General features: G+C 62.0%; 2 protein-coding genes across 3 annotated transcripts; both read right to left on the reverse strand.

Annotated features, from left to right (window-relative positions):
- Positions 1-345: 345 nt before the first annotated feature.
- On the reverse strand, positions 346-5,244 carry LAT (linker for activation of T cells). Of its 2 annotated transcripts, XM_081090374.1 has the most exons (12): positions 4,725-5,244; positions 4,540-4,573; positions 4,398-4,429; positions 4,059-4,134; positions 3,861-3,925; positions 3,736-3,765; positions 3,600-3,657; positions 3,416-3,528; positions 1,836-1,898; positions 1,576-1,638; positions 1,403-1,488; positions 346-1,218 (listed from the first exon to the last, which is right to left on the reverse strand). In XM_081090374.1, exons 1-11 carry the CDS (start codon positions 4,825-4,827, stop codon positions 1,409-1,411), a joined length of 717 nt encoding a protein of 238 aa, XP_080946500.1. In that variant the 5' UTR covers positions 4,828-5,244; the 3' UTR covers positions 346-1,218; positions 1,403-1,408. The 2 variants fall into 2 exon arrangements, with proteins under 2 accessions (XP_080946500.1, XP_080946499.1); XM_081090373.1 differs by having other exon boundaries at positions 3,600-3,765.
- A 419-nt stretch (positions 5,245-5,663) lies between these two features.
- Positions 5,664-13,670, reverse strand: SPNS1 (SPNS lysolipid transporter 1, lysophospholipid). The gene is made up of 13 exons (XM_081088849.1): positions 13,517-13,670; positions 12,981-13,271; positions 12,829-12,894; positions 10,921-11,057; positions 9,659-9,810; positions 9,498-9,564; positions 8,582-8,727; positions 7,966-8,121; positions 7,470-7,659; positions 7,085-7,150; positions 6,714-6,812; positions 6,241-6,412; positions 5,664-5,990 (listed from the first exon to the last, which is right to left on the reverse strand). The coding sequence occupies exons 2-13, from the start codon at positions 13,219-13,221 to the stop codon at positions 5,896-5,898; spliced, it is 1,587 nt and encodes a 528-aa protein (XP_080944975.1). The 5' UTR covers positions 13,222-13,271; positions 13,517-13,670; the 3' UTR covers positions 5,664-5,895.
- Between the last annotated feature and the right edge of the window lie 718 nt (positions 13,671-14,388).

Genomic DNA, 14,388 nt, shown 5'->3' on the forward strand with positions numbered 1-14,388 from the left:
TGGGAGTCTGAGGGGCCGTCTCGCCCCGGGTGTGACGGATCCACGGCTGACAGGAGCTGGGGACACTCCCCTCCCTGTCGGCTTCTCCTCAGCGGGCTCCCCAGGTGGGGGCTCCCCAGGTGGGGGCTCCAGGGCGACAGACATCCCTCTGGCTTCACTGCCAGGAACAAAAAGAGGTTCTTCTTCCCAGCACTTCCTGCTCAAGTCCCAGGCCGGTCCTCATTGGCCCAGGCTGGGTCACGTGCCCACGCAGGAGCCAATTGCAGGGCACCCACCGTGCTGCTCAAAGCGTGGCTCAGGCCCCTGCCTGAGCTCCCGAGTCAGAGTCTGCGCACGAACGTTTTCAGCTGCTTAGACAATACTTAAAAAAATGTTTCTTTATTGATTTCAGAGAGGAAGGGACAGGGAGCGAGATGGAAACATCAATGATGAGAGAGAATCATTGATCAGCTGCCTCCTGCACACCCGCTACTGGGGATCAAGCCCACACCGGGCATGTGCCCTTGACTGGAATCGAACCCGGGACCCTTCAGTCCACAGGCCGATGCTCTACCCACTGAGCCAAACCAGCCAGGGCAAACTTAGACAATTTTTAAGTTCTGTTTTATTGAGAACCACAAAAGGTAAAAACTAACAAAGCCTTCAAAGCCATCAAGTCTTCTTTCAGAGATGGGGAAGCGGGCCGCGGGGAGGGTTGCTCTAGAGCCCACCCAGGGCGCCTCCACGCCGCTCTCCCGTCAGCACAGCCTCCGTCTGTGGACTGTCTCACGGACGTGCGTCCGGGCCCCAAGTGCCAGGCTGGGTCACACTGGCCTCGCTCAGAAGGCAGCCTGTCCTAGCACCTGGCCAGGACCCGGAGGAGCTGGAGGCCTGTGGAGGATGGGGGCACACACGCACGCACGCACGCAGACCCTCTGCCCCCCTCACCCTGACCCCGACACTGGGTCCCCAAAGCCAAGAGCTACAGACCACACCAGCCTTTATTCTGTACAGAGCAGGGCTGGGGGCCAAGGCCCTTCATTCTCAGGCTGTGTCAGAAGGTGCAGCATTGGGGGCACCCAGACTGGACCCCAAAGTGCCAATAAGTTAGGGGGGAAATTCTCAGGCTGTTGTCGGGCTGGAGCCAGGGTAGGGTGCCAAGTGGGCCCCCCGGAGCCACTTCCAGTTGCCCAGCTCAGCCCTCCCAGGAAGGCAGGCTCTAGGACAGCACGCCTCATGCTGAAACACAGGGCAGGGAGAGACAGAGGGGCCACGGGTCAGGAGGTGGCGGGAAGGGGTATCCAAGGGGTCCCCAGAGTCAGGGAGGAGAGGCTGAGGTGGTGGGGCAGGGTCTTGAGGGAGGGTTGGAGCCCTCAGGCCTGGGCGGTGGGGGGCGGGGGGGGGGGGGCGGCCCGGTTCTCACAGGTCTTCATTGAAGCTCCTGCAGATTTTCATAATCTGGGGCACCCTCTTCCTCCTCTTCCTCTGCCTCCTGGGAAGCCAAGGTGGCTGTAGGGGGAGGGGAGGTTGGTCTTCACCTCAGACTGTCCCCCCACCCAGGGAGCCCCCCGTTCCCGCCCATCCCCCAGCACACACCGGGCTCAGTCCTCACAGTGGGCTGCAGGTCCTGGGACACGTTCACATACTCCCGGCTCCCACCTGTGGGGACAGGTCAGAGGAGGGACAGCCACACCCGAGGGGCAGGCCACACGAGGGCGAGAGAGCAGAGGACACCAGACCGAGGGGGACAGAGCCACAGAAGGCGTGTGGGCACCGCCACACGGGCAGGGGGGTGGGGTGGCAGGGCCAGGGGAAGGGAGGGCACGGGGGGGGGGGGGGGAGCACCGGCCACTCACCCAGAGACGCGTCTGCACTCTCCTCGCTCTCGGGAACGTTCACATAGTCCTCCCCCGACTCCACTACAGAAAAGCATGGAGCCCGGCCTTACCCAGGGCCCCTGGGCAGACAGCCCGGAGTTCCCAGCCACAGCCCAGACCGTCAACAAAACCAGCCAAGACTCCTGCACAGCCGCCCGGAGACCTCCCCACAGTCGGCCCAGAGGGAGGCAGGGAGGGAGCTCGGACCAGCGCAGCCCACGGCCTGGAGGAGGGCAAAGGCCGTGGCAACGGAGAGAACAGGGCGATGTGACCAGAACTGGTGAGAGGGAGTGCGATGGAGAGAGGAGGCAGCAGACACCAGCAGCGCCGCCTGGGCAGCTGTGTGGCAGGGCTGAGTGGCACGTGTGGAGGGAGAGACCCTCGGGGCTGGTTCCTCTCCAGCCAGGCCTGCCCTGGCTCCCACTTTTGTCCTAGTCCCTTCGTAGCACATCTCGTCACTGATATGATCTTGTTCTTTTACGTGTTGGCTTGTTTCTCCATGAGGGTGTGGACGAGACAGGCTTTGGAGCCAGGCGGCCCAGGTTCAAATCCCGTTCCATCACTAACTGGCCACGTGACCTCAGACAAGCTCCCCAACCTCCCTGGGCCGCAGTGCTCTCAGCTGTAGAATCGGGTGAGGAACTACCCATCTCCTGGAGGACGAACGCCGTGAATACTAAGTGTGAGTACTAGGCAGAAGTGCCGCCAAGCGTCTGTTAAATAAAGCAACGCTGCCATCGGGCAGACGGGGTAGCCGAGGTGCGCGAGGGAGGGATCTGGGAGGGTTAACAAGCTCAGACACGTGAAAGTCTTAGCGGGCAGAGTAGGTCCTCAGTGACTTAGCTTTTTTATCATGACTCTCCCCCGTTAGCTGTTATATCAGAGGCACCCAGGATACCACGGAGGAGTGAGTGAGTGGATGAGGAGAAACACTTGGGCAGACGCTGGGGAGCTCGGGCGAGGGGTGGCAAGTCGGGAATCTGACGGCAGATGAAGCCAGTGTGTAGACGGGAGGCCCAGGGCACGTACAGGGAGGTGACAGAACACTGAAGATGGCCAGACAGGGAGGAGGACGCCTAACCGGCAGGCTGTGACCAAAACAAAGGGGAAAAGCAGCTCAGAGGAAACTGAGACAATGCAGGAAGCAGAAGAAAAATTCCCAAAGAGCCAAGACAAAAGAAGAGCACCTAAAGCCAATATCCTTCGGGACTCACACGGTGACACTGCCTCCATGAACAACAGGAGGCTCTGAAACAGGGACATTCAGGAATCAAGAACGAGCTTTCCGACAGGAGAAATAGATGAAATAAAAGGACAGTCCAGGAACAGAGCCAGTGAGGAAGAAAGTCAAGGGACTCCTGCAGACAATAGAGGAGGAGACAAAGAGGAGAAAGGGAGGCATCCAGAAGATGGGAGCAGGAAGTCCACTGTCTGAAGGGCAGGGCTCTAGAAAAAGACAAGAGAGAAGGCGGAGGAGTGGCAGCTTCAGGGAAACACGCGCAGAGAGCGGGTCGAAGGGGCCGTAGCGGAGAAGCCGGAGGGTCAGACGGGCGACTCACTGGAGAAGGCGCTGTCTCGGGAGCCGGGGTTGCTGGGCGCAGCAGCTGCCGGGACGGCGGTGCACGTGGCCGTGGCCGTGGCCGTGGCCGGGACAGTGTCAGGAAGCACCACTCTGAGGGAAAGCCAAGGGATGGGTGAGCGTGGGCCACGGCCTCGGCCCCGTCCTCCCCCCGGGCCACTCACAAGTAGCCCTCGTTGTGATAGTCCTCCTCGTCGTCGTCCTCATCCTCACAGGCCGGCTCTGAGGAAGGACACGGGGTCAGCACAGCCCGGGCCGGGCCCAGCCTCCCTGCCCACGGCCCCGGGGGCCCAGACGCACCCTCATTCTCATAGCTGGCCACACTGTTGGCTACAGAGAGAGGGCGAGAGGGAGACTGAGTCAGGAGAGATGGGGCGCATCCTCCGCCAGCCCAGCCCCAGGCCCGGGGGCCCCCTCCAGCTTACTGCCATCGGAGTCCTGCCGAGCAGACGGCATTCGGTGGGAGCCCCCTGGGGGCTGTGGGGATCTCCTGAGAGTTCAAAAGTCAGAGGTCATGCCTGGGACGGGGCTCTGGGGCAAGAGGGGTTGCAACGGGGAAAGAACCCCCAATCCAAGGAGGTGAGGGGTAGGGAGGGGGACTTGGAGGGGAAGAGGTTACTTACGGGATGGGGAGCAGGTCTGGCTGGCTCAAGGGTGGACAGGAGGTCACGGTAGCCTGTGGCCAGGGGGCTAGTGTGGCTGAGGACACAGGACCAAGCTGAAGGGATGACTCCAGACACAATGCCCCTACCCTCAAGGCCTCAACAGTGGCCCAACCCCCTGAAGTCCCTGTGCCCTGGACAGGCCTGAGGGCACCCATAGCCTTCCCCCCCCACCCCCACCCCCCACCGGTCACAGCCATGTGGGCTGCCACCGGGGCAACCTGAACAAAGGCACACACTTGCTCACAGGCTGGGGACTCTCCTCCCTACCCCACGGGAGAGGGCCCTCCGTGTACTCACGAGGCCTTTTGATCATGATGCTCCTTGGCAGGCTGGCGGGAGAGACAGCGGTAAGGGACCAGGAGGCACCCGGCCCGGCCCGCGTGGGAATGAAGGGAGCTGCCCGGGCCGGGCTGGGGGGGAAGGAGGGGGATAGACTCACCTGTCCGGCACAGCACTGTCGTAGGCGTAGGTGTCTGCGGAGAGACGGCCAGTGAGGCAGGGAAAGGGAGTGAGGAGGGAGAGGGTGACAGTCAGGGGCACGCAGGAGAGTTAGGGACAGTTAGACGGAGTGAGGGACCCAGTCCATGTGTCCGGCATCTGGTCACCCCACCCGCTCCCGCTCACCTGGCAGCTCTCGGCAGCGCACACACAGCGCCATCAGCAGCACGGCCAGGAGGGGCAGCAGCAGCAGGCCCAGCACCGCGGGGAGCAGCACGGCCGCCTCCATCTGCAGGGCCGAGCTCGGACCGGACCTGCGGCTCGCTGGACGCCCCAGCACAGAACCGGAGCAAGCGCTGGGCAGCGGGCGGAGGGGCCCGGGGGCGGAGGGGCCCAGCGACACCAAGCTGGAGCCCGGCGGGCAGCCGTGCCCTCAAGGGCTCCTGGGTCCCCGCCCCGCCTTGGGCTGAGTGGTGTCAGTGCTGGCTGTCAGACCCTGGGCCCCAGGCAGTCAGGCCAGGGCCTGGCTGGAGTCTGGGGCACCAGCCACCCTGCGTGGCCCCTGCACCCAGGCCTACCTGCCTCTGGGCTTGGCGCCTGCCTTTCCTCAGCGCCTGCCCTCCCGCCTGTGGCAGGAAGCTGTGGTGAGCGCCGGGTGAGGGCAGGAAATCATCAGGCTCCTCAGCCGGCTGCACCTACCCCCTTCCCACCCCCACCCAGCAGTGGGGAGAGCGGAGGAGGCCTGAGGAGCCACCCAGGTCCTCCAGGGTCTGCTGGTCCCCAGGACAAGGGGCACTCACACCAGCGGGGCAGGGGCAAGGACAAGTAGCTGCCGGCAGCCAGCAGCAGCCTCCACGGCGGGGCTCCAGGAGGCAGCAGAGGGAGGCTAACGCCCAGGCACAGGGCCCACCCCTCACCCCAGCTGGCCTTCCAGCGGGGCGGGCTCTGGGGGAAACAGGGGCGTGACTCACGGTCACAGGGAGCCAGCTCACTCCAGCCTCGCTCACCCAGCCCAGCAGCCCCGCAGGAGTGGCCGGCAGCCACCAGGCGCCTTGGGGCTGGAGGGAGCAGCCCCCATTCCGGGGGGGTCACTAGCACCCAGAGAGACTCAAGCAGGCGTTGGGGTCTGGCTACAAATTTTATTCAGTACAAATAGCACCGAGCCCCCGGGGCTGCTCCACTGGAGGGGATCCCTCCTGCGCCCCATCGCCCGCCCTTGGCGCCCGTGTAGTGTGGGACCTGGAACACGCCCAAGGCTCCTCTCAGAAGCTGGGCCAGGCCGAGGTTCGGGCCGGGTGCCTGCTGGGGTGGCCTGAGGCCAGCTGTGGCCGGTGTGCGGTAGGTGAGCGACGGCCCTTCAGATGAGCACGCTGGACACCGGGACCCGGGTGGAGCGGCCTCGCTGGGGCACCACGATGCGGTCATCTTCGGGCCCGGCCTCATGCAGTAGACCTGTTGGGGGAGGGGTCAGAACCAGGGCTGGAGGGCAGACAGACACAACGCCTGGGAGGGACACACGAGCGGTGGGAAACGGACGGGGCCCCAGAGCTGTGGACACAGCGGGACACCAGCTTGTTGCAGGCAGACCCGAAGCGGGGTGAGGGAGGCCTGTGGGCCGAGAGGTGCCAGTTCACAGGACTAGACAAACGGGCGAAGGAACAAGCGGGCAGCATCCTGACGTTGGGCAGGAAGCCCCACTGACCCTGCACATGCAGCTGTGCCCGCCGGCGGTCTCCCTCAATGAAGATGGCGGTGCCCAGGAAGGCCGCCCCGCCCAGCGCTCCGACAAAGGCGCAGAGCATGAGCGAGAACTGCAGGGCCCGGAACTCGGACAAGAAGGAGGGAGGCCAGTTCCGGCGGAGGCGGTCGGACATCTGTGGGGACAGGACAGGAAAAGCAGGAGAAAGAGTCTTGGAAAGGGCGCCCCAACTCCAGAACAGAGACGGGAGCCGGGAAGGGAAGGGTGTCTGGCCCCTAGGGAGAGGCCCAGGCCTCATGTGGAAACTCACGAAGACAAGTCCTTCCGTCCGGCTGAGGACCCGAGGTGACAGGAAGTCTAGCTGGGGCCTGGCCTTCCCATGACGCCCAGGCTCAGGCCTGGCCACTGCCCGCCAGCCAGTTCTAGGAACCACGGTGCCCGCCCCCACCCCAGCCCAGCCAGAGGGCACTGCTCACCAGGCCGATGAGGTAGGGGCTCCCGGCATCACCCAGCAGGTGGGCCAGCACAATCTGGAAGGCCTCGGCGGTGGAGCGCCTCGTAGGGATCACCACATACTGGGAGGTGTGGGGGGGGGGGGTGGCAGGAGACAGGGCAAAGATAAGGCCAAGGCTCAGCCCAGGCGGAGGTCAGTGAACCCCAGCTCAGAGGTGGGCTGGGGTAAGGGTACGGCAGGCCAGACTGTAGGCCCATCTGGGGCTGGACAGCGAGGTCACGCTGGGGCCAGGTTTTGAAGACAGGGTAAAGGCCACAATTCAAGGCAGGTGAGGCCTCCCACACCCACTCCCTGCAGCCTCTGAACCAAGCCTGGAACGGCCCACCTACTCACCAGCAGAATGTCAGCCACAATGGCCCAGTTCATGGACAACAGTGTCTCCCCAATAAAGATGAAAACCTGGTCACCAGGGGGTGGGAAAAGCAGGGTTGAGCTCATCACAAGAGCAAACACATAGAGGCCCATCTATTAACTCATTTAGTCCTCACAACACCGCTATGAAACAGGAGCCATTATCATTCCCTTTGTACAAATGGTGAAACGGCACAGAGAGGTTAAGTCACTTGTCCAACGTCACACAGTTAGGAAGGGCAAGACCTGACGTTCAAAACCAGGCATTCCCACCCCAGAGCTGGCTGTGAACCACTATGCTGGCTGCCCCAGTGCACCTTCCTTCCCCAGGTCCCGACAGCCCTCCTGATGCCTGCTGGCTACTCACATAAGTGGCCACGATGCTGCCACGGGCACAAGCCACGGACAGGAAGAGGAAGGGCGCAGAGCCCAGGAGGCCAGCAGCACAGACCAGTGGGTCAGCCCGGGGGTTGGAGTGGCGAAGGCGGCGGCTGATCTCCACGCCCAGGCCCACACCCAGGACACCAGTCAGGCAGGTGATGAGCCCAAAAATGAGGCTGGGGGCAGAAGGAGGGACATGGGGACTGGTCTGTCCCCCTGCAAAGCCCCGAGCCTCACCCCTATGGCCTGGAGAGGCAGATGGCCCATCCCAGCCACCTCACAACCCAGGTCTATCAGGCACAACACCCCACGGTTCACTAGGTTCCTATCACCAACTTCCCGGACCAGGAAACAAACTCTGGGAGAGGAAGGTAGCTGGTGGAATTGAGACTCAAACTCTCCTTGTCTGAGCCTGGGCCATCCTCTTTCCACTCCACCCCCTGCCACCTGCAGGCCGTCCATCCCAGCCCCGACCGGGGTACCTGTCAGAAGAAGAGCAAGAGTCTCCAGGAAGACAGGGCGGGGTCTCCCCCAAGACCACGCGGGAACGCAGCAGGAAGGCGGGAGCCCAGAGCGCCAGGGAGCCCGTGACAAAGGCCACAGCAGTGAAGCCAAGGGAGGACAGGACGAAGCTAGGGCTGCAAAGACGGTAGAAGGGAGGGAGTCAGGCTCCACGGAGGGCTCAGGGAGGGGACTCTGTTCTCCCTTCCTGGCTGATTTTGCTAAGGTCAGGGCCCTGGGTGTGGAGGCTGTCCTGGCTCCCAGGATCTGGGCCTGTAATTCAAGCAGCTGCCACAGGGGGCAGTAGTGACTGCATTACTGGCCCTGACATTGGGCCAGGAGATTGGAAAGAAAATGAAGACCAGCGGTAACTCGGTTGGTTGGGGCGTCTCCCCCATATGCCTACGTTACGGGGTCCGATCTCCAGCCAGGTCCCATACGAAAAGCAGCCAAGGAGTGCATAAGTAAGCGGATCAACAAATCCATGTTTGGTTCTCTCTCTCTCTAAAAAATGACAACTCTCACGTAAATTTCAACCCAGTGGCCAGGGCCTCCCTGGGGATCTACGATGTGGGCTTAGGATGGAATTAAACTCACTTTCTAGCCAGCGCCCTCAGGTCTGCCCGCCACGAGGTGGGGCTCAGGGGCGGGGAGTCCGAGTGGCGCTCCACAGCTCCCCTCGGCGGCTCCCGTACGACCAGGAAGAGCAGCAGCACCGCCACCACTCCTAGACCCGGTGTCACCTGGGAAAGAGTGGGCTTCAGGACCGGCCCAGGCAGAGACACGCCCAACCCTGGGGCCGGAGAAAGGGAGGGCGTGTAAGGGCAACTCAGGCCCCAAGACCTCAAGCAGGAGGGTCGGTGCCTGCTCGGGGAGCTGAGCTGCCACTGGGGGGGGGCGGGGGGGCGCCAGTGACCACTCCCATTTCTGCAAGCCTGACTGCTCCTCCTTTGGAAACTGCACCCTAACTTTCTTTTGGGAAACCACTCCCCCGACTTCCCTAAATCCACGTGGTCCCAGCAGGGAGCAGGGCCTGTGACCCAGACTGGGCCAACTTCCCCAGCCTCAGGGGCTGATTCAGTCGATGGCAGGCACGTGACCCATGTTCACCTAACCAGACACTACCCAGGACTATTGCTCAAGGGCTCAAGGTCCGAAGTTTCTAAATGGAGTGCTCACTTGCTTGAGAACAAAAGTAGCACAGAGGGAAGCAGAGCTCAGGAGGGCGATCAAATGCCTGTCTGTGGGCGCCTGGATCCGGCTGTACCTGAAGTTCCCCCTGGGCCTTCCTTTCTGAGAGCCAGTGCAATCCCATCTGGGTGCTGGCCCTGACAATGGGCTCTGTCACCCATAACCAGGAGTTCTGTCGAGCTCATGGCATTGTGGGGAGGGCAGCCAGGCCTCCTGCAGGCTTGGCAGAGTAAACGCTGCCTGAAAACGGGGTGTCTGAAGGTAAAAAGGGGGGAACCAGTGAGAATGTTGCTGACCTCCCCGCAGGCTGTGACCAACTCACCCTCAGAGCCCAGTGCCAGTCCCCAGCCACATCCTTCACCTTGGAGCCTGCAATGTAACCCAGACCACTGGGGGAAAGGGCGGGAGAGGAGGGACAGCTGGTCAGTCATGCCCAATGCCAGCTCCTCTGCCTCCCACCAGGCAGGCCCAAGGCCCGCTCACCTGCCCACTGGGATGGCGAAGTAGAACACGCTGAGCATCCGACTCCGCTGGTCTGCCACGAAGAGGTCAGCGATGAGGGTGGGCGCGATGGTGGAGTAACTGGCTTCCCCGACCCCCACCAGGCCCCGAGTCAGGAGGAGCAGCCAGAATTGCTGGGGAAGGAGACGGGGGTGGGGGGGTGGCACCCCACCCTACAGCCAGCCTCCCAGCCCACCTCACCAGCCAGTTCTGGAGAGGTGGCAGGGATGGTGGGAGAGGCCAGGGCTTTAGAATCAGAAAGACCTGAGCTTGCATCCTGGCTCCCCTACTGACTGGCTGTGACTCTGAGAAAGCAACGTAACCTCTCTGAGCCTCAGTTTCCTAACAACTCCTTCACGTAACTACTGGGAGGACTGAATAATAAAAGATCTACTCGTTACCTTGTGCCCAGTAAGTGCAAAATAAATCTTAATTTCTATCTTACCTACCCCACCCAATAGTGTATAATCATCTTAGGTGGGATTTCATTTGTCTAGCAAGGACCCCCCCGGCTAGGGACAGGGTACGATCACCCGAGGAGTGTGTCGTGAGTGCCTAGAGCTGAGGACAGAGTTCTGGGGCAGAGAGGAGAACAGACAGAGGAGAGTTTAAAGGAGCAAAGAAGCAACAGCCAGGGAGGCAGGAGGAACACCAGAAGGATGGCGTCACAGAGGTTAGAAGAGTTTCCGGAAGGAAGAAGTGGGTCAACAGAGCCAGAGGCTCCCAGGAGATCTAGTGAGAAGAGGACTAGGAAGTAGGAGCTACATTTAGCAACCAAGAGGTCCCTGTTGACTCTGGCAATGGAGTGGGGGCAGCTCAGCGGGTGTTCAAGGGCGAGTGGGAGAGGAAGTGCCAGCAGATGAGAGCCTCTCCCTGGCTGCTCCTTCACCCAGACTGGGGCTCGGTCAGGGGCCTTTCAGGAAGTCTGAGTGGGAAGGGGAAGGGGGACAGAGGGCGGCCGAGGTGAGGCCTTTTCCACGGGAGAGAAAGGAGCGCTAGTGCTCAGGTGTGGAGTGGAAGGAGTCACGGTCAGGGGGGTGATGGAGAGAAGGCTCTGAAAGAAAGGGGGGAGGGACGGGGTGGGCAGATTAACTCAGGCAAGCGGGGGGGGGGGGGGGTAAGATGGCAAGGACCAAGGAAGATGCACAGGTTCCCCCGGCCCCGTCTGCCGTGACTCCAAAGAGCAGAAGCAAAGACTGATGGGGGTGGGGGGGCCGGAAGCAGGAGCCACCGTGGAACCTCACCTCTCTGGGGATGAAGGACGACCCCAGTGTCACCAGGGACCAGAAGGCAATGCCCCCGCACATGAGATACTTCCGATTGTACCTGTCACCCAGGTAGCCAAACACAGGTGCCAGCACCATGTAACTGGAGATGAACACTGAGAGGGAGCAGAGAGTCACAGCGCAGCCCCGGCACCCACCCCAGCCCACCCCAGCCCACCCCAGCCCACCCCACCCCACCCCACCCCACCCCACCCCACCCCACCCCAGCCCAGCCCACCCCACCCCACCCCACCCCACCCCAGCCCACCCCACCCCACCCCACCCCAGCCCAGCCCACCCCACCCCACCCCACCCCAGCCCAGCCCACCCCACCCCACCCCACCCCACCCCAGCCCAGCCCAGCCCACCCCACCCCACCCCACCCCAGCCCAGGGAGGGCGAGGGGCAGGAGCAACTCCCAGCCCTGGAACGGTCAGAGCTTCCTGCCAGGGCCGGCCCAACCCCATTTTCAGAGTCTTTCAAACCTGCCACTGTAGAACGGATGGACCAGCGGACTCGTCACTCTTCCCATCCAGCCAAGAACAAAACCCACACTCCATCCCATGGCCCGCAGTGCACTGTCTGACCTAGCCGCCCCTACCTCTCCAGCCTCGTGCTCATCCTTTCCTTTCTCTGCACCCCAGTGGCCCAATGGCCAACCTCAATACCATCTTGGGTTTTTGGCAACTGCTGTCATTTCTCTGTAGAACATTCCCTCTTCTCCCCTGAGCGTCACCGAGCTTAGCAAGTTTAGGTTCCAGCTCAGACACTTTTCCAACCACCACACATGCAGTCTTTACCACATCTACTGTGTCCTTTTCCGTAACACTTATTCCTACAGAAAATGATCTCGGTATCAGTTTAGGTTTTTATGGACTGTTGCCCCCTGGGGCACAGTAGAATGTCAGCTCCGTGAACACAGTCACTGCCGGTATCGGCCCTGGCCGTGTTTCCATTATTGAACACATGGCTTCGCATAAGACAGGCGCTCAATAAACAGGTGTTGGACGAAAAAGTGAATGGGGCTGCCTTCTTCTCCAACTCAGCAACGCGTCAGAGGTTTGCAGGCCATGGCCTGTGATCCCATTCTCATTTCTCTGGGCCTTGCCTGCAATACTTCCAGCTCCTTATTGGCCTGGCCTGGAGCAAAGACCATGGCAAGACCTGGATTCAAACTCCCCTTCTGCCTCTCCCTTGTTCTGTGGCCCTGGGCAGGTCTTAACTCTTCTCCAAGCCTCGGATTCTCTACAGAAATGTAGATAACGCTAACCACTTCCTCTGTCAAATGAGAGTAACACCTCTTCCTTGGCTGATGGAAGGATGTGAAGACAATGGGCATAAAAGATCTTGGACAAGTCCTGTGGGTGTCATCACCACTTCCTCCGTCGGACGTGCTCAGGAAATCAGTGAAGGCGGGAAGGAAGGAAAAGAGGGGTGGGCCCTGTCTTTCCCTCTCTCACAAATCCCAAAGCTCTGAGCAAATAAAACTCACCGCTCCCCATTTCAGACACCCCCTTCTGCCACTGCTTACGGGGTGCCTGCCATGGTCTTAGCTGTGGCCTCCACTTCCCAGGCATCATCTCAGTTAAGCCTCCCTATGAGGTGGTCGGGTCATTCCTGGCTCCATCTCACCCACAGGGAAGAGCGCGGCTGAGGGCCCTGCCTACCATCACCCTGTGAGCAGAACGCTGACATTTACGCCCAGGTGTGTCTCAGCCATCACTGAGCTGACTCCTCTTTCAGTGAGGCGCTAACTAACCAACACAGCCTCAGGGTCGCATCGGGCCATCTCTTCCCCTAGCGGGGCCCCTACGCCTCCATCCACGAGGCCCCACCGGGTAGGAAAAGGGAAGGTAGCTGCGGGGCCCCGGGAGGGGCCTTCCTCACCGGTCTGGATGAGGCCGGAGCTGCTGTCTCCGATGGCGAAGAACTGCTCGATGTCCGGAAGGACGCCTGGGAAGGAGACTCGGGATGGGATCCGCGAGGCAGCGCCCCCTTCGGGACCCGCTCCCTCCCCCGGTCCTCCCAGCAGTCGGTACCGGCCACGGTGAAGCGGTCCATGTAGTTGAGGAGGTTGATGTAGCACAGCACGGCCACGATGAGAGCCGAATGGGCCGCAGACACGCCCGTGATGCGCTGCAGCTTCTCCGGGTCCGGGACCTCCGGATCCGCGGACTTCGGATTCCCCATGGGCCCCGGTAACCCCGGGGTGCCGGGCACCGGCCCGTCGTCAGGGTCGTCCGCCTGGCTGAGGAAGGGCTCGTTCTCGGGCCCAGCCATGGTCCCAGGGGCCGCGCCTGCCCGCGCTCTGGTCCCACCGACGATCCTACCTGCGAGGAGAGGAGGCTGGAGGAAGGAGGCCGGAGGGGCCCGGGCGCGGGAGGTGCGCGCAGAGGCGGGCGGGAGCCTGCCCAGTCCAGAGCACCGCGGGGATGGAACCCGGCCCGGCTCTGCTCCCCGTCCCGGCAGACACCGCGCGGAGGGGACGCGTGGAACTCGGGTGATGTCCGGAGAGGGTTGAGGAGGGCCGCGCGGGGCCTGGTCCTCCCCACCCCCCTGGTGGAGCCACCCTCACCCCGGGCAGGAGCCCACGACACTCGCTGTAGCTCAACCCCAGCGCTGCACCACGGCCGCCGCCATGATGGCTAAAAGCCGGTCATGTGACGACTGAGCCTGGGCTGCGGACGCCACCGCGTGCGAGCCTTTGACACATGACCCGCCTCCCGACTGCTGAACCTGAGGCCGAGGGCCGCGCATGCTCCGAAGACTTCGCCGCAGGCTCCTGCACCACGTGACTGCCGCCCTGTTGCCTCGGTAACCGGGGAGCGCGTCTCCGACTCCGCAGGACCCCGGCGCGCGGAAGCGCCTCTGGTGCTGTGCAGCCAAAGCAACCAGCGGCGGCGTTGGGGCAAGACCGCCGTTCGGAAGGCAGTCAGAGCTCCAGCAGTTACCACTAGGGGGCGATGGAGAAGAAGGGGGCCACCCCAGAGCCATTAATAACCAGTACTCCTTTGTGTGACACCCTACCCCCACCCTTTCTCCACTTTCTTGCTCCTCAGCCCTCAGTTCCTGAGACGGGGGCTGAGCGGGGACATAGAGGAGCGGTAGGAATCCCCTCCCCATATGCTTCCTTACCCTTGATGGCCAAGGGATGTATGTTGGTACAAGAAGAGGTTCAAGAGTCCCGTTAACTCCCCAGTTCATACACTACAGGTGCCCCGTCCCCTGGCGAGGGGATTTGGGCTCCATTACCTCTCCAAGGGGCTCTACGGTCAGCCCCGCCCCTGGGGGCCATTTCCCCATTATCTACCCCCAGCCCAAGGAGGGGTGAGGGGGAAGGGCTGTTAGTTAATATTAAGGTGGTGGTTGTTATTTTAAGCAAAATGGAGAAGCATAAATAAATAAAGGTTTATCTCAGTTAAAAACAAAAAAAAAAAAGTCAGGGGA

Source organism: Myotis nattereri (genome assembly GCF_964212035.1).
Source record: "Myotis nattereri genome assembly, chromosome: 4".
NCBI lineage: Eukaryota > Metazoa > Chordata > Mammalia > Chiroptera > Vespertilionidae > Myotis > Myotis nattereri.

Bases quoted from the DNA above. Each gene is read 5' to 3' on its own strand.
- SPNS1 (XM_081088849.1), bottom strand. From the start codon at position 13,221: ATGGCTGGGCCCGAGAACGAGCCCTTCCTCAGCCAGGCGGACGACCCT. The intron at 9,565-9,658 runs GTGAGCGGGCCT...CCTTTCCCCCAG, and splicing joins TTCGCCATCCCAGTGGGCAG to TGGTCTGGGTTACATTGCAG. The intron at 7,151-7,469 runs GTGAGTAGCCAG...CCTGGTGACCAG, and splicing joins GCAGCATCGTGGCCACTTAT to GTTTTCATCTTTATTGGGGA.
- LAT (XM_081090373.1), bottom strand. From the start codon at position 4,827: ATGGAGGCGGCCGTGCTGCTCCCCGCGGTGCTGGGCCTGCTGCTGCTG. The intron at 4,574-4,724 runs GTGAGCGGGAGC...GTCTCTCCGCAG, and splicing joins GCGCTGCCGAGAGCTGCCAG to ACACCTACGCCTACGACAGT. The intron at 3,926-4,058 runs GTAAGTAACCTC...TTGAACTCTCAG, and splicing joins CCAGACCTGCTCCCCATCCC to GAGATCCCCACAGCCCCCAG.